Source organism: Myiozetetes cayanensis, unplaced genomic scaffold (genome assembly GCF_022539395.1).
Source record: "Myiozetetes cayanensis isolate MyiCay16 unplaced genomic scaffold, myiCay2020 scf15, whole genome shotgun sequence".
In the NCBI taxonomy this organism is placed as follows: Eukaryota; Metazoa; Chordata; class Aves; order Passeriformes; family Tyrannidae; genus Myiozetetes; species Myiozetetes cayanensis.
This window is the reverse complement of record NW_026087159.1, coordinates 7880882-7897570: the sequence shown is the minus strand read 5'-3', so window position 1 is coordinate 7897570 and position 16689 is coordinate 7880882. Positions and strand designations below refer to the sequence as shown.

At 48.8% G+C, this 16689-nt stretch overlaps 2 protein-coding genes across 2 annotated transcripts; one reads left to right on the top strand and one right to left on the bottom strand.

Annotated features, from left to right (window-relative positions):
• Nucleotides 1-1910: 1910 nt before the first annotated feature.
• On the bottom strand, nt 1911-10950 carry UBE2A (ubiquitin conjugating enzyme E2 A). Its single transcript, XM_050310961.1, has 6 exons — nt 10707-10950; nt 10296-10376; nt 10176-10201; nt 4874-4963; nt 3765-3853; nt 1911-3372 (listed from the first exon to the last, which is right to left on the bottom strand). The coding sequence occupies exons 1-6, from the start codon at nt 10748-10750 to the stop codon at nt 3244-3246; spliced, it is 459 nt and encodes a 152-aa protein (XP_050166918.1). The 5' UTR covers nt 10751-10950; the 3' UTR covers nt 1911-3243.
• A 1050-nt stretch (nt 10951-12000) lies between these two features.
• On the top strand, nt 12001-15572 carry STEEP1 (STING1 ER exit protein 1). Its single transcript, XM_050310963.1, has 7 exons — nt 12001-12167; nt 12349-12466; nt 12591-12632; nt 12749-12887; nt 13398-13487; nt 13633-13725; nt 14495-15572. Exons 1-7 carry the CDS (start codon nt 12044-12046, stop codon nt 14555-14557), a joined length of 669 nt encoding a protein of 222 aa, XP_050166920.1. The 5' UTR covers nt 12001-12043; the 3' UTR covers nt 14558-15572.
• The last annotated feature ends 1117 nt before the right edge of the window (nt 15573-16689 follow it).

The window sequence follows — 16689 nt, the reverse complement described above, 5'->3', positions numbered from 1 at the left end:
GCACCACGGGACACGATGTCTGTGAGCCTTGGAGAACACTCAGTTCATGCTTGGGAAGCATAAAGGTTAGGAATTGACTTTGGAAGAGCCCAGAGTCAGACGTGCTGGTTTTTCTGTCAGCACTGGTTCTGTAGTGCTGAGCCAATCCTCCTGCAGTGTGTTTGTTTGTTCTCCTCTTGTTGTGTTTCAGCTCTCGCCTTTGGTTTTCTGCTACCTGTATTTGCCTCTCCATCTTTTTACGCCATTCTCTACCTTTTTCCCCACCTCCTTTTCTATTTTTAAATAGTCCCAGTGCTCTACCGCTGAGGCAGGATCTCCTGGTGCTGTGCAGTTAGAGGCATTTTCATCCCTGCAGGATGCCCTGGCAGGTGAGACTTGCTCAGTCTAACAGAGCAGAGTGAGCATCCCCTCCTCTCCCTGCCTGGCTGCAGCACAGCTTCTGTCAGCTTGGACAGCTGAATTAACAACTTGGTGCTGCTCCTGCTGTAGGAAAATAATGTGGCAGTTAATTCTGAAGGTAGATTGTTTCTTTCATTTTGTTTTGGGGTTTTTGTGCGTTATTCCTTTTCCCTGGCTCTGAATTCTGCTGTCAAGAATGCTGGGCTCTAGCAGATGGTGCTGTAGGAGTGGAAGAAGCCTGGTACTTTCTAGGGAGATATTCCTGCAAGGAGAAGTGAAGCTCCCCCTCCCTACCTCGGGTATGCAGCAGGTCTTCAGAGCTTGCTGATGCCCAGAAAAGCAGGGAGAGCACCACTGGTGTTCAGGATGAAAAATGCCTCTTTTGGGAGAGGTGGGGGCTGGCTGTAGGTCACGGTGTGCCCGTGTAGTCTGTGCAGGGCAGGGCGTTGCTTTCCCTGCCCCGGGAAGTGGCCGTTGCCCATCTCTGCCGAGCGCGGTGCCCGTGCAGGACCTGGTGTGCCAGTGGAGGTTTGGCTGGTGGGGCAGTACCTGTGGGAGCTGAAGAGCAGCAGCCCCACCCTCCCAGGTGAGTCTGTGCAGCCATCAGGGCTCGGGAGAGACACCAGGGTGCCTTAAGAGTCCACTCAGGTCTTTTGGGGTTTTTTTGTGACTGTCAAGACAAACACAAGAACGGAGGGACTGCTGCGAGGGCTCTTGTGATCTTGGAGTGACTTGGCCCTTCCAGAAAGGGTTCTGCAGCTTACACTGCTTACAGTGCTCGGGGTCGGCATCAACCATCCCTGTCTGTGCAGGAGGTGGGGTTGGAGTCCTTTGGGTTTTTATTTTGCACTGGTGAGTACAACCAAGGTGCTTCTTGCTCAGCTGGCTCTGACTTGGGAAGTCTTGCACGTGGAATGTGTAACAAACAGCCAGTTACATGAGGCACTCACTCCATGCTGCCTTCTCCGGCCCTTACAAGGATGCAGTCCCTTAGGAAACACTGCCGGAGGAAGATGAACATCGGCAGGACTTCAGTGGTGAGAGGCTGCTCCAGCTAAGGCAAAAGACCTGTTCAGGGGTACAGGCTGTTGGCACAGCAGGTACAAAGCTGGATTTAATTTTTTTGAAAGAGTTTAGCCCTTGTATCTTAATTGTGGAGCTCAGTAGCAGAACCAGCCTTTGTTATCTGTCAGTCATCATAAATCCTGTTCTCCTGAGACAGGAGGAAAATAAATGATTTCTGTATCAATTAATTACATGAGGTTACCGTAGTAAAGACCCAGGCTCCTTTTTCCCAATGACTCGCACCCAGGCCTCACCTTCCTGCACATGCAGCCAGCCCTGTCTTTTTCCCATTGTCCCTTTTGGCTCTAGAGCCAAGTTTATTATCCTGCACTACCCCAGGCACAGCTTTCCCCCAGCTGCTGCCTGGACTGGGAAGGATGTCAGTGCTGGAGCTTGGTCCCACACCCCACTGCTGCCACCCCAGTTAAATAAGCACAGTTATACACTTCTTGCCTATTTATACAATAAGCACTAAGGTTACACTTTATTTACAATTTTTGAAAAATGTACAGTTTCTTACATGGGTTACTTGTGCAAAGTTATACTTTTCAACTAACAGACCAATGTGCACACAAAAGACACCGGAACAGTGGACAACACAATTGTAGGTTCCATCCCACACTGCTGCTTAAGGTTCTGTATCCAAAGGTACAAACTTGCCTTACAAAAAAAGTGAGTCTGGACTTACAAATGTTTTGTTTGTTTTTTTTTTTTTCAGAGTTGAAAAAATACTTTCATAAAACTGAAGGGAACAAACTCAAGCATGCAGCAGTAGCTCACACAAACCACGCGGTCATCTACAAAGAGCAGAAACTGCAGAGACTCGAGTGCCTACCCTGGACTTAATTGAAACTTTCCACAAGACAAAGTTAGATCCCAAAGAACTTAATCTTTCTCAGTGAAACATAAGGGGCAGGAGAAAGATATCAGAGGAGAGTAATTCCACAGCTGGAACAGGTCAGGTTTTACCTCTTCCTTAACATGGAAGGCCTTTCGCTGAGTACCACTCCTCTACCTGGTTTTGTCCAGTAATGCCTCAGTGACAGGACTATAGAAACCTACTGACAGTTGCTGTAGGCATGTCCTTTAAAATAATAATAATTAAAAAAAAAGGGCTTGTTTCTCACCCTCAGCAAAGATCCAAGTACCACAGCTGAAGTGATTTATGTAGATCTGTACATAAATCTTGCATGTGAAGTGCAGAAGTAACAAGCATTCCAGGGTCTTACTAAATCTTTGAATTGGAATCAATTGAGGAGTTGATTTTTTTAACATGAGTAAGGAGTTGACAAACCAATACAAAAAGGAAACAGGTTATTTCTTCACTCAATACTTACAAATGCAGTGGGGTCTAAACCAATAGTAGAGGAAGTGACCAGCCTGGACACATCAGCACTTTAGTTAATATCAGTTAAAAAATGTGTATGTATATAAACATCCCTTTAATCAAGCTACACATAAGCATCACTGTGTATAACACAATTACAATTAAAAGCTTAGTGTACACTACAGAAATGCACAATACTGCCCTAAGACTGGAGAGGGACCACAGAAAATGAATTCATCATCAGTAACTCTTTTGCAAGTAACCCAAGTACAGAACGTTTGACTTCAAAGTGGGTGCGTTCTGATGTCCAAGGAGAAGAAGCTTCAGCAAGGGAGGGTGGCAACAGCACAACAGCTATTCTGCTTGCAAAGTAAATGCTAGGAGGAAAAAGATGACTCGGACACTTTGTTTATTTTCCTCATCAACAGAGTGTTCATTTGCATCATCCTGGGTCAACAGTCACGCCAGCTCTGTTCTACTATTGCAGAAACCCGTTTTTCATATTCCCGCTTATTCTCTTGGTATAGCTGAGCTGCCTGGCTGTTTGCTGGACTGTTCGGATTTGGCTCATCCAATAGAGACTGTGCAAAGAGAAAAAGATCCTTAGGCATGGCAAAGTACACAACTTTCCAACGTGTTCTGCAAACTACCCGCTCTGATCAGAGCACAGAGGTTAGTCCAGGTGCAGCACAACACACTCCTGCAGTTGGAAGGCATTACAGGCTTTGGCCACGCTGTCACTGCACAGCACAGGGGGCTGTGACAGCCAGGCAGTGCATCCCTGGGCTGGTCCCTGCAGCACCCACCTGTGTCACTGCCCAGCCCATTTACACCTGGGAAGGAGTCACACTGGGCCAGTATCAAGGTACAGCTGCTACACTGACTCTTGGGAGAGGGAAAAATGATTTTTGCTGAGCTGTTTTTGTCAAAGCATCCTAATTTCATTCCACCTTTTCATGCAGAGTTCTTTTACCTGTATGGATGTTAAGATGGAGGAGACATCGTAAGTAGGACTCCAACGATTCTGAAGAATATCCAGACATATACTACCGTCTGCATAGACTAGAAAAGGTTCAAAGAGAACAGCTTAAAACAGAAGTTGTACAGCTACTGGCTTTTTCCTGCTGCTTCCTGATCCTGAAAACCTACATTCACACAGACACTGCAACAGTCCATAGCATCTGAGAGACTGCAATCCAGCCAACAGGCCTGCAGGTTGGAAGCAGTGAAGCTCCTCACCAACAGCTGCCTGAGGTATTTAAACTCAACCCTCCAGTACCAAACTTCTCTGTGTCATTGCAACAACTGCTACAGAAAACCATTAATAGATTTTAAGGCAAAAAACCTTCAGCTACCCAAAAGTGAACCAAATAAGGAACACCAGCAAACAGCTGTTTACACTCAAGGGTTCCTCATGAAGTCTCTACATCAGAGTCCAGTCACCTTCCTCACTGCAGGAGAACCTTCCCTCCCTGCACTGTACCCACTGTTGCACATTTGAAAGTTTCAGGTGTCTCTTCACAAAGCTGATATTTGTTTGCAGGCAAGGGATACCTTTCCAGCCTTTAGTTACCAAGGAAGGGGATTTATTAAACAATCTTACTGTGACGAGCTATAGTGGACAGTGACACTACACGGTGTATTGCTCTTACAGGGATTTTGGGGAAGAGATAAAAGTCAGCTGCATCCCCTATGCTCTATCTACAGTATAACAGGTAGAAGTTCAAGGCACTGCTATTTAAGTACAAAACATTCTTCTGTAAGGCTTAACAACAGGCAGTTGAGAGAGGAGAGTTTCATCAGTACTATGCTGTAATAACTGAAAGTTAAGAGGCTCCTTTTATTGCCACTCTCATTTCAAGCCTGAGCACTGCTCATGTATCCATCCTCACCAAAACCCACACTGGAATTTTGCTGCCTCATTAGATAGGTAAAACTTTCATAATAAATAGACCTTTTTCTAAAGCAAGCTATAACAATTAAAAAAACCCACAACAACAAAATTCCCCCCCCCCAACTCAAGAAATCCCTACAACCCAACAAAACAACAGAAGTAAAACCAGACACTATGTAAGTACTTACCATTTGGATGAAACATTTTTGAGACAAATCTAACAGTAGGTGGCTTATTTGGGTATTCTTCTGTGAATTCTATTGTAAGTTTGAAAGTTCCTGGAGTTGAAAGAGAGATAAGCAACCTTTATTCAACAAGAATTTACACAAGGGATGAGTAAGTAACATCCCTCCACAATGCACACTGATACTACTGTGCTCACACACTCATGCTGGACATGGAACACAGACTGGGCAGCCCTACAGCCATTCCTCTACTCCCGTGGAGTTCATCATTAGCACTGAAGTCCCAGACAGTGCTGGTACAAGAGTATCTCCTGTGACTTCTACTGCCAAAACCACCATCCCAGTCAAAAGGTTTGTGTAAGGAATTAAATCTGCCCATGAGGTTTTCTTTGACAGAGCCCAATCCCAGCACACTGTACAAACAACACAAGTGGGTGTATAACCATCTGCGTAACAGCCGAGCTTCGGTAAGCCCTATCTATGGAATGTGCTGTCATGACAAGGACCTTCTTACTTATTTCCTCTGCGTTTCAAAAAAAAAAAAAAAAAAAAAGTTTCTCAAGACCTGTGAGGTAATCAGGTCTACAATCTTATTGTAGAAAAGCAGTACTGAATGCAGCATCCAAATCCAGCAATTCAAAATAAAAATCTCACCATTTATTTCACACTAACTGGTCTTCCTTGGAGAAAGACTGATTAAGCAGAAACAGAAAACTGCAGCTGAGTCCCACTCCAACCATTTTAACAGCCTGCACCAACGTAAGTTATTTTAGCCCTTCTCCTCAGGCTGTGACAATCTGAGAATAAGAAGTCTGTCAACTAAGCTGCACACATATGGGTCCAGGGGATTAAGGACTGCTCCTGATTCAGATGGATAACTAAAGAACTCACACGCTCCACTGCAGATCCTGTGAGCTTCTCCCAACCACTGTACCACCTGAGAGCAACCACCCCAGGCAGCAGCTTAGGAAGGGCCTGGGTATGCCCAGAGAGAAATCTCTGAAGCACCTTCATATAAATATACAGCTCTTCTGCAGGAGGACTGCACCTTACAGGAGCTGCCAGGGTGGACATACTGCCCTTCTCAAAAGGTATTCTTACATATCAGTGACCGGTCAGGTTCCCTCCACCCCCCATGCTCAGTGTCCTTGCTTCCTACTGTGAGGGAGTTTTCCAGCACTAATATAATGAAGTTATTCCTGTCTTTGGCTGGCAAACATGTGCCAGAAATTGGTAGTCAGAGAACAGATTCCCCCCCCCCCATTTTCTTTTCAGATCAGCAAGGACCTGCAGTATCTCCCAGGGACTCCTTCCTTTATAAGGAGATAAACTGTAACACTGAGTTGCAAGAAATGAAGGTCATTGCTTTGACGTTCCAGTTTGCAAATGAAGACACAGCACAGATGCCTCAGTGCTTTCCCTACAGCAGTGGGAAGTCTCAACACCCTAAAAATAAGGTTTTGCATGTTTGTTTTTTATTAGCAGCTTAACAACATAAGAGCACAAACCCAACACCATGCTATCTTACTGTGAAACAGAGCAGCCAGAACAATATAGTTAAGACTGTTCAAGTTAATGGAAGTCTGCAGTGGGGCTTTCAAGCTTTACCCCAGCTAGTCCAGAAGCACAGAGCCAGGTTTGACATCAGTTTGCAAGCCAGTACTGGGAAGTTAGTAACAACAACTAGGAGCTGCAAACATCAGCTCAGGGCTACCTTTCCTTCCCTACATGGTGACAATCCCAAGCAATGCTGGCCCTTTAGAAGCAAATGCTTAGAGATGTGATTCTGAATTTCAGAGATTCCCTGCCCCAGTTCTGGTTCTCAGTACCTCCTCCTGAGGAAGGAGGAGTGACTAAGCAAGCAGCAGGCTGAAAACTGAGCACAAACCATCACAGGGTAGAGTTCAACAAGCACACTTGAGCCAGTGAATGCTGGTCTGGAACTCTGCCTAAAGTGGGAGCAGACAAGACAGCCCAAGGGCAGTAACAAGCAGTTTGGTCTTCGAATCCATTTAAAACTACTGAAAGAAAGGGAAGCTTTGTCTCACCAGAGGTAGGACAGCATTACTTTAAATACAAATCTGAGTGAGAGGCAGACAGTGTCCAGCTGGAGTATCTACCTACTCAGATTTCCAAGACAGGGCCCAGAGTGGCAATGGCTCTTTGGAACAGCTCCCCAGTACACAACACCTCATTGTTGAGCTTTAGTAAAGGACAAATCCAGACGTTTGACAAACCAAAGTCCAAGGGTCACTCACGCCAGAAGCCAACACAAGTCAATCAGGTGTCACAACACACACTGTGGGGATGAGGCCTTCAGTGCTCAGTCTGTCACTAAGTTTAAAGCTTTCAACTGGTGTTCCTCACAACTTACCCTATGCATCCATTTTTAAAACATAAATTATCATATTCACTGTCATTACTGATATTGGGATCATCACTGAGGAGAACATTCTCTTCCCTCCTGTACTCACCTTGCTGATCAGCTTCTCCTGCCTCAGGATCTGAGTCCCTGACACAGCTAACAGAAGTCTCTGCACAACCCATGTGCTGGCCCCAGCAGCCCCCCAGAGCAGAGCCCGTGCCCCTGCTGGGCCCCCTCCCTGCAGGCAGCAAGAGCAGCCCCTCCATTCCACTGCCCACAGAGCAGGAACCATCTCTTCTGCTCCCACATGAGGATACACGATCCATATTCCACAAGCAAGGAACAAACCACAACACACAAATGCCTTGCTTTCTCTGTTCAAGCCTCCTGCCTGATGACAGCAAGGCAGGATACTACAACAGCTGTATTATTTCACTCTCTCCAAGCCAGGAATCCTGCACTGACCACATTATCACCATCCGGTTTCAGAGAAACAGGTCTGAAGGACCGGGAGAGCCTGGGCTTCCATGGCTGTGCCAGCACTACCACTTTAGATGCCACACGCATATAAATTCTTAGAAATACGGTGAAGGGCAGGATAAATATCCCCAGGGTCCTACTGCAGACACCTGCAATTGAATCCTCTTACACGAGAAGATGGAAGTTATGCTGCTGATCTGAATTAATGGTTGCTCTTAAGCCAAGCCAGCCTGAACACCGAGTTGTGAAAACACCCTCCAAGGTCTGGGGGTGGAGAAGGAGGGATGCCAGCTGCAGTATGTTGCACAGCAAGTAAACAAACATGTTTGAACTTCGGGTTTTCAGTCCAGACACCTCAGAAGCTGAGACTGGAGAAGGGCCTCACCAGAAGGAGGATAAAGAACAGTAATTCTCACAATGTTGGGAGTTATTACACATTTGGTTTTAACAGAAACCCCAAAACTTCACAGGGTACTTTCACAAGAACTAAGCTCTCTGAAGTCTTACAGCATCACCAGAAAGTGAAAGTGCCTAAAACCAAAAATACAAAAGCATCTTCTGAAGCACTGACCTCAAAGGCTTCATGAGAAAGATTACAGAGTTTTGGTGTCCCTTTGACTCCCAAGGGCCTGCACACTTACAAAATAAGCCCAACCTAACATACTGTTAAATTAAAATTCCCTTAATTTTACCCACATTAAGCTGGACTGCACTACCATTATCTGAGCTGTGCTACTCTACTCACTTAATGGAAACGCACAGCTGAGGCACCAATAACGCCATATCTCCAGGCACCACTTAGTGTTTTGTTATCTCACATAAGGTAAGATACGTCCAGAGAAGAGGAGATAAGCAGATATCCTGCAACACAAGACACATCTGTTTCCTGAGCACAGTCTGAAAACACACACTTTGCTATGAAAAGAGCAATCCATCACACCCTGAGATTACAAGATCAACCAAAGCAGGACAGCAGAAGCCTCAAGCATCTGCCTGAACCTCAAACTGCTGTGAGTCCAACACGGCACCCGAGATAAAAAAATGATGCTGCCACAGAAAGCACAGAGGAAATCAATATATCAGGGCTCTCAAAAGCAGTCCTCAACCTTCTGCAACTAAAAGGAAATGTATGGGAAAAAAACCCTTATAGCATCTGTTAACCACACACTGAGCTGGAAGAGCCTGAGCATGGAAACAACCTGCATTTTAGCACACTGCAAGGAGACAGCTTTCTGCTCCAAACAGTGAATCACTCCATTAGCAGCAGTGCTCCAAGAGCCTAAGCAGCTCCAGCAACCCTCACAGAAGTTTAAGGGAGCCTTCTTTAAAGGTTACAAGATGAGATAACAAAACATATTTAGTCTACCCGTTCTATTATACAATGTTATGGAACACTCAAGTGCTAAACATTAGACTGCTGAAGCAGCTACTACAGCAAACAACCAACCAAATACATTAAAAAAAGAAACTGAAATCTTTGCAGTTTTCTTAGGCTCGAAATATTTAAAATCTTCACAGAGAAAAACAATCTGCAGTTTAGAGGCATGTCCACAGGTGCTACCTCCGAGGATAAACAGAGACATGGCAGTTAGCCAAGAACAACATAAAAGAGTTAAGGAATTTTTCCTGTGCTTTTGTCATGAGTCATGGAGATCTAAGATTAATTATAGCCTGTACTGAAAGTATCTTAAAAAAATGCATCACTGATTTCAGTTAGACAGTATTTCATGTCTAACAGGTTTTCACAAGATGCTGAAGTATTCATACAGCACCTGTAAACCTATCAACAGCAATAAGGCCAGATGGAAACCACAGGTAGGTTACCAGGACCTATTTAGTCAGCTTTTAAAAAGTCCTTTTAATCTTAAGTCCTGAACGACACCAATTGTAGCAGACAGAAGTAAATGCCAAAAAAACCCCACAACCCAACTGTTCTGAACTTCCTCAAACATGCAGCCCATTTCCTACTTCAGATGACTCACATTGGGACTTACTCATAAAACACTTCCAGCATCAGAAAAGAAATACAGAACTCAAACAAAAGACAACGGTTCTATACCAGGTTTCTGATGGTTCTCCAAATATGAGTGTCCCTAAAAACACAGTCCAGGGTTCAACACAAAAGCTTGAAGATCGTTAAAATGTTACACTAAATTAGGTTTAGGACAGCCAGACTTTGTGACTACAAACAAGACCCTACAAGCTAATCTGTCTGTCTCAGTAAATCAACAGAGCAATCTAAGTCTACATCAGGTTTTGGAAGTGGTAGTAAGATAAAAAAAGGGTATTTACTTAAGTCCAGCACATGGGCCTGTGGTCAGGTGAACGTGACCCATGCTCCCCCTCTGCCCCCGGGCCCACACCTGTTGCAGAGTCCACGGCAATGACACCGGGGCCGTGTCAAACCGCACCAGTTCTGCCCCCAGAACGCCAAACGCCAGCCCCGCACGCCGCACTTACCGTCCTCGAAAGGGGTCCCCTCGGGCCTGCAGGAGGGAAAGCAAAGCACAGCGTTACCTTTCGGGCTGCCCGGCTCCGACCCCCGCGCGGCCCCCGCCGCCCCCGGCCGCGCCCACTCACCCGAAGATGACGGCGTTCCACACCATGATGTTGTTCTCGGAGGGGGCCCCGCTCACCCCGGCCGGGGGATCCTCCTGCAGCCTGCGGGACACACGGACCGTGAGGGCGGCCCCGACAGCGGCGGAGCCCGGCCCGGGGCTGCGCAAACGGCGTAACCCGGCCCGGGGCTGCGCAAACGCCGTACCGGGGCCGGCGGCTGCGCCAGCAGCGTAACCCGGGCCGGCGGCGGCCGCGCTGCGCAAACGGCGTAACCCGCGCCGGGCAGCGCCGCCCGCGCTGCGCCACCAGCGGAGCGCGCCCTGCCCCGCCGCCATGTTGTGCTGCCCCCTCCTCCCCGCCAGCGCCGGGCCCCGCGTCCTCCGACCGCCCGCCCTGCCCCCCCCCCGCCCCCTCGGCCCGCGGCCTCGGTACCTCTTGAAGTCCCGCATGAGGCGCCTACGGGCCGGAGTGGACATGGCGGGCTGAGGGTTATAGCTCAGGCATACACTGCCGGAGGGAGCGCGGGGCGCCGGGCGCGGTTCGAGCTCCGACTGAGGCGGCGGCGGCGCTGACGGACAGGAGCGATCGCGGCCTCTACCACTGCGGCGGGCGCGGGGGGGGAGCCTGAGCTGCACCGACTCCTGCGCCGGCTGCCGGACGGTCCCGGGATGTACCAACGGCGCGGGGGTGGAGGCGGAGCCGGATGTGGCGGAGCCCCCGTCCCAGGCTGAACCACCGCGGCGCGGGCGCGGGGGCGGAGCCGGGCGGGGCTGTACCAACGGCGGCGGGGGGCGGGGGTGGGCCGTGGCCGCTGACGTCATGGAGGGGGCGGAGCGTCGGCGGCGCTGTGGGTCGGGATCAAAACAGTGGGACGGGGAAAGGAACGTCACACCCGGGAAAAGAGAGAATTTACTGCCCACTTCCCAAGGGCAGGCAGGCGTTCAGCATTCCCAGGGTGGTAGGACCCCAGCACACGTAATGGTAGCTTGGGGAGACATCATCACTCCAAACGTCCCCCCTTCCTCCTTCTCCCCCAGCGTTATTGCTGAGCATGAGGCCTTATGGTCTGGAATCCTTTGGGTCCGTTGGGATCAGCTGTCCCAGCTCCTTGTGCATCCCCAACCTCCTCGCTGGTGGAGTGACGAACAGAAAAGGCCTTGGCTCTAGGAAAGAGCTGCTCAGCAGCAACAAAAACATCCCTGAATTATCAACGCTGTTCCCAACACAAATCCAAACACAGCCCTGCACCAGCTACTGCGAAGAAAATTAGCTCTATCCCAGACAAAACCAGCACGACCTTCTACACTGCCCTGCTTCCCCACAGAGCATTTTCCAAGGGAAATAATCTCCTTTCTATCTTTCTTTAACAGCCTTTGGAAGCAAAGGATCTCTCTGCTGCTGCCTAGAGCAGGCCGGGTGGGCCCTGTTTTCCGAGCTTATCCTCACTCGTGTCCTCACGTGAGGAGCCGCGTGGGGAGGCGGCTTCGGAAGAGACACGGGAGGAGACCCCCGGAAAGGAAACAGTAACCACACGGCTATCGCGGCCGCGCTGCGAGCCGCCCGTCCCCGACCCTCCTGCTGCCACCGGCCTGTGCAACACGGAACGTGCGGGCCGGGCAGGAGGAGCCGTGCCCGGATCCCCCCTTCAGGGACCCGAGAGCTGAGGGAGCTCCAGCCCCGGGTGTTCCCGCAGCCCGGGGTGTTCCCGCAGCCCCGCGGAGCCGCCCCGCGGGCGGGGCCGGGCCGGGCGGGCAGGCCCGGGAGCCGCCATGCCCAAGGTGGTGTCGCGCTCCGTGGTGTGCTCCGACACCCGCGACCGCGAGGAGTACGACGATGGCGAGAAGCCGCTGCACGTCTACTACTGCCTGTGCGGGCAGATGGTGCTGGTGCTGGGTGAGCCGGGCCGGCGGGGGAGGCCGCGGGCGGGGGGGACGGTCAGGCCGCGGGCCCGGGCAGGCGGCGGGTGCGGGCTGGGGGCGAGGGGTCGCGGTGCGGGAGCGATGTGCGAGGTTCGGGTGCGGGTTCCGGGTGCCCGCCCGGCCCCGCCGCCACTCTGGCCCCGCCGCTCCCGCAGACTGCCAGCTGGAGAAGCTGCCGATGCGGCCCCGGGACCGCGCCCGGGTGATGGACGCGGCCAAGCACGCCCACAAGTTCTGCAACGCCGAGGAGGAGGAGAGCGTCTTCCTGCGCAGGTGGGCCCGGCCGCGGCACCCCCGACACCCTGAAAGCCCCTCCCGGCTGCCCTCCCCACCTGGGCGGCAGCCACCGAACCCCGCTGACTGTGAGCCCTGCATAAGCTCTTCCTCTCTCCCCCAGACCCGAAGGCATAGAGCGGCAGTTCAGGAAGAAGTGCGGCAAGTGAGTGATCACAGCATCTTTTTAGTGACATTTATAACCTTTTCTTGACATTTATAACCTCAACCATAGGAATCCAGAAGCTGGATTTCCTCTCAGCTCCATGTTTCTGTTTCCAGGTGTGGACTGCTGCTCTTCTATCAACACCAACAGAAGAATGCTCCCGTGACGTTCATTGTTGATGGTGCTGTGGTCAAATTTGGCCAGGGTTTTGGGAAAACAAACATATATACTCAGAAACAAGAACCTCCCAAAAAGGTAATCGGCTTTAGAGAATTAAAAAAGCTATCTTTGTTTTTCAAAAGGTGCTGTGTGTAAAATAACTTAATTGTTGGTGCAGGGGGGAGAAAAAAAATGATCTCTGAACAATAACTCAGCTTAGTGTCTTCTCCATGTCTCCCTAAAGTTTTGTTTTACAGAAGTCACTGCAGCTTGGAGTGCTAGCACTAAAGGAAAGCAAAATAAACTTGGAAATCTATACTGTGCTTAATGTTTAGGCTCAGTTACCAGAAAGTTTCCATTTGTAAGTAGGTCAGGTTGGTAGCCTGCAGTGATTTTCAAAATCTGGCTAATCTGTTTTACATCAGTGAATTTCCTTCTGGTAATGAATGACACCTCTAAGCCCAGAAATCACTGGGCATAATTTGCCACCCACAGAGTTCAGGTAATCTCCATGACTTAGGAAGCCTTAAAAATTTTGGAAGGAGGAAGCAATCCTTAGTGGCACAACTGTTGCCAAGGTTTAACAAAATACTGTTTTTCACCCAGGTGATGATGACCAAACGGACAAAAGATATGGGCAAGTTCAGTTCTGTCACAGTCTCCACAATTGATGAAGAGGAGGAGGAAATCGAAGCGGTGAGTTTGGGGTGCCCCTGGTGCACCCACACGTGAGCTGGGAGCTGTCTGGGACATGGGGCAGAGCCAGCGCTGGTCTCACCACCCGGATGAGGTGTTGTTACTCTGGGGTTTGCTGCTGCAAAGTGACGTGTGTGTGTTTCAGAGGGAGATTGCAGACTCCTATGCACAGAATGCGAAAGTGATTGAGAAACAGCTGGAACGCAAAGGCATGAGCAAGAAAAGGCTACAGGAGTTGGTGAGTGTTTTCTTTGGTGTTCAGCACAAGTCCCTGAGGTTGGTTGGTTTTGTACACAAAAACTGTTTGCAGATTAGACTGCAAGTATAGAGAGGTCCTGGTACAATCACAGGCAACTTGTAGCTTTGTGAGGATGAGTTTTCCTTTACAGGTTTTATAGAAATATTCTTCTAGTCCTTCTGGAATTAAGATAGTACTTGATTACCTGTAGAGCTAACAAGAGCAGCCAGCAGAGTGCTTGCAGGGAGGCTTTCTGTGACCTCATTGGACAAGGATCAAGGGAAGGGGAAATCAGGCCATGGCTTTGCCAACCAGAATGCCCCTAATACTGTGCTCTTGTGCCTGCCTGGCAGAGCAGGTCGTTGCCATGAGGTGTCAGAGCAACCCAAGGCTCTTGTGGAGAACCTGCAGCTCAGCCCCTGCTGAGAGGCACTTGAAGAAGGGCAAGAACATCACAGCTGATCTTACCTGCTGTGACAGCAGAGTAGTCGATGGGAGGGGGAGGAAATGTGGAGTTTCCACTTGGGGATAGAAAGTATGAAATTGTCTCATGGACAGTCAGTTTTAGGATTTTTATGATTTTAAGGGTGGTCCTTGTTTTGTGCATTAGGTGAGGAGGGAGTCAGCAAAGCACTTGGGCTACTCCTGCTCCTCAGTTGGGAACTGGAAAGTTTACAGTGGTCAGACAAGAAGAGCAAACCTCACTGGAGCACTGAAGGGAAATGTATCCAGGCATTATTTCATTCTGTCTTTATTTTCATTTATTCAGGCTGAGTTGGAAGCCAAGAAAGCCAAGATGAAGGGAACCCTGATTGATAACCAGTTCAAATGAAATGCTACCTATCTGCTGGATACTGGGAGACAGGAGAAGGTTACCAGGAGCTATCACAGATGGGTTAACACAGCAGAAGTAACAGACAGCATTCAAGGGTTGCACTATGCTGAGCCAACCTGGAGGGTGAGAACCTCTCTGTCATAAGTGATACTCTGGTACCAATTTTAATAACTCCAGCAGCACCGGAGACTTTGCTGAAACTGCAGTTCTCTACAGACCCAGTGTTAGGAGCAAGCTGTTCCAGGCAGAATATTTACTTTCAGGAAAACGTTTGCTGGGTGCCTTCGTGAGTTCACCTTTAGATAACTGTCTCTTTATTTTGGTAGTGTAAGATTTCCTTGAATGTATTAGAACAACAGGTCAACTGTAAAACAAAGACATCCTTACAAAAGTATGCTCTGTGCCTGTTACTTATTTCGTTATTTTAACTGTGTCCAAAACATGCAGCAGCCTGAGGGACATGGCATTCCAACACAGTCTGGAACAACTGGGATGCAGGGCTTGGGCATCATTCTGCTGCTCACCCTCACCAGAGGCAGCCAGCACAGGCTTGGCTGCAGCACTCCAGCCTCAGCTCCTGTGGTACAGTGGAAGGCTGCAGTTGTAGAGAATTGCACTGTCCCAGCAGCTACTGCCTCATCCAAGAACATGAAATCCAAGCCTGTTTTAAATTAATGAAAATAAAAACTGCCACTAATGATTTCAAATATATAGTTGGAAGCTACTGATTCGGGTGGTGATCATTTAAAGTAGAATACCACTGCATGTCTGAACTAACCCGTTCTACAAAACAGCATCAGTATCTGGAGTTGTGAAATGTGGAGGAAAATTGTTTTGAATGTTCTGACCACTAAGGACTTGGATAAAGGCAACATTACACATCAGTTTTTAAAGTACCTTATTTGGGAAATAATATTTTGTATCTCTTGTTGATGTAATAGCAGTGCTCTATAGCCCGTGTCTTTGTTGCTCTACTTGAGATTAAATGCCATGTTATGGATTTGAACTAAAATACGTTTCCTAGGGTGTTCTTACTCTAGCAAGTATCATAAAATAACGTGAGCAAAGATGCTTCATCTCCCATAATTATTACTGAAAACTTCCTATAATCAGTAAAGATTTTCCATCTGGCTTTATTACCTTGCTTGGGAAAACTCAGCTCTGCTTCGCCTAAGGATCTGTTCTTCCTTTCTTTGGAAAAACAAGATGTAAAGGAGGGACTGAACTCTGCCCCAGAGTTGGCAGGCTGGGATGTGTCCATAGGTCCTGTGACAATTTAATGCCAGGCTGGGTAAGCAGGTGTTCAGGTTAACTCACAGTGCTGATCTTGTTCCCTGCTTATCACCTGTTAATCTGAAGCCTATTTCCAGAAGCTCTGCAGTTAAGCAATTACAGGGAGGTGTGCCATACTTGGGAAGGGCAGGAGCTTGTATGTGGGTACATCTGTGGTACACAAATCCCTTTCCCCAGTGTGGTAACACAGTCCAGCCAGGCGAGGGCCTCACGGCTCCTCTGGGAGCGATCCAAGCCCTGAGTTGGTCTCTATAAAAGTTAGGAAGTTTTTTCCAAGCATGTGTCGAAGACTCTGACATCCAAAAATAGGGTTTGAACCAAATAAGGTCTGCTGGGATGCAGGCTCTGAGTCTCCAGTTGTCCAAGGATGAAGTGCAGTCCTGCTTCAAGTGACACCAGCCCACAAGCTGACTTGGGGATAGCATGATCTACAGTCAGGGTTGAGGCTGGGAGTGACAAAAGCCTTCAGCTGAAGGGGCTGCCAGGTGGGTTAGGAGCATCTTTGCAGTTTGGTGAGGCACAAAGAAAATATGGTGAGTCCATCGCTCAGCACGAGTTGTCCGAAGTAGCTGTTACCAAGTGCCACCAACTTCTTCAGCTGTGCACTCAGAGCCTTGAGGCACAGGACAGGCACTTCTTGATTTTGGAAGGCCAGCCCATACTCAGTCAGTGCTTGTTATTCTTGTCGCTGGAGATCTGCCTAGTTTGGCTCAGGACTCGTGCACGGACGCAGTCAGAAAGGGAAGTACATCACTTGTTGCACCAGCAGTCCCTGAGGTGCTTTTGATACACTCTAGTTACACACTCAATGCCTGAAACAACTCCAACACACAGAA

Bases quoted from the DNA above. Each gene is read 5' to 3' on its own strand.
- UBE2A (XM_050310961.1), bottom strand. From the start codon at position 10,750: ATGTCCACTCCGGCCCGTAGGCGCCTCATGCGGGACTTCAAGAG. The intron at 10,377-10,706 runs GTACCGAGGCCG...TGTGTCCCGCAG, and splicing joins CTCATGCGGGACTTCAAGAG to GCTGCAGGAGGATCCCCCGG. The intron at 3,854-4,873 runs GTAAGTACTTAC...AACCTTTTCTAG, and splicing joins AAAAATGTTTCATCCAAATG to TCTATGCAGACGGTAGTATA.
- STEEP1 (XM_050310963.1), top strand. From the start codon at position 12,044: ATGCCCAAGGTGGTGTCGCGCTCCGTGGTGTGCTCCGACACCCGCGAC. The intron at 13,488-13,632 runs GTGAGTTTGGGG...TGTGTGTTTCAG, and splicing joins AGGAGGAGGAAATCGAAGCG to AGGGAGATTGCAGACTCCTA. The intron at 13,726-14,494 runs GTGAGTGTTTTC...TCATTTATTCAG, and splicing joins AGAAAAGGCTACAGGAGTTG to GCTGAGTTGGAAGCCAAGAA.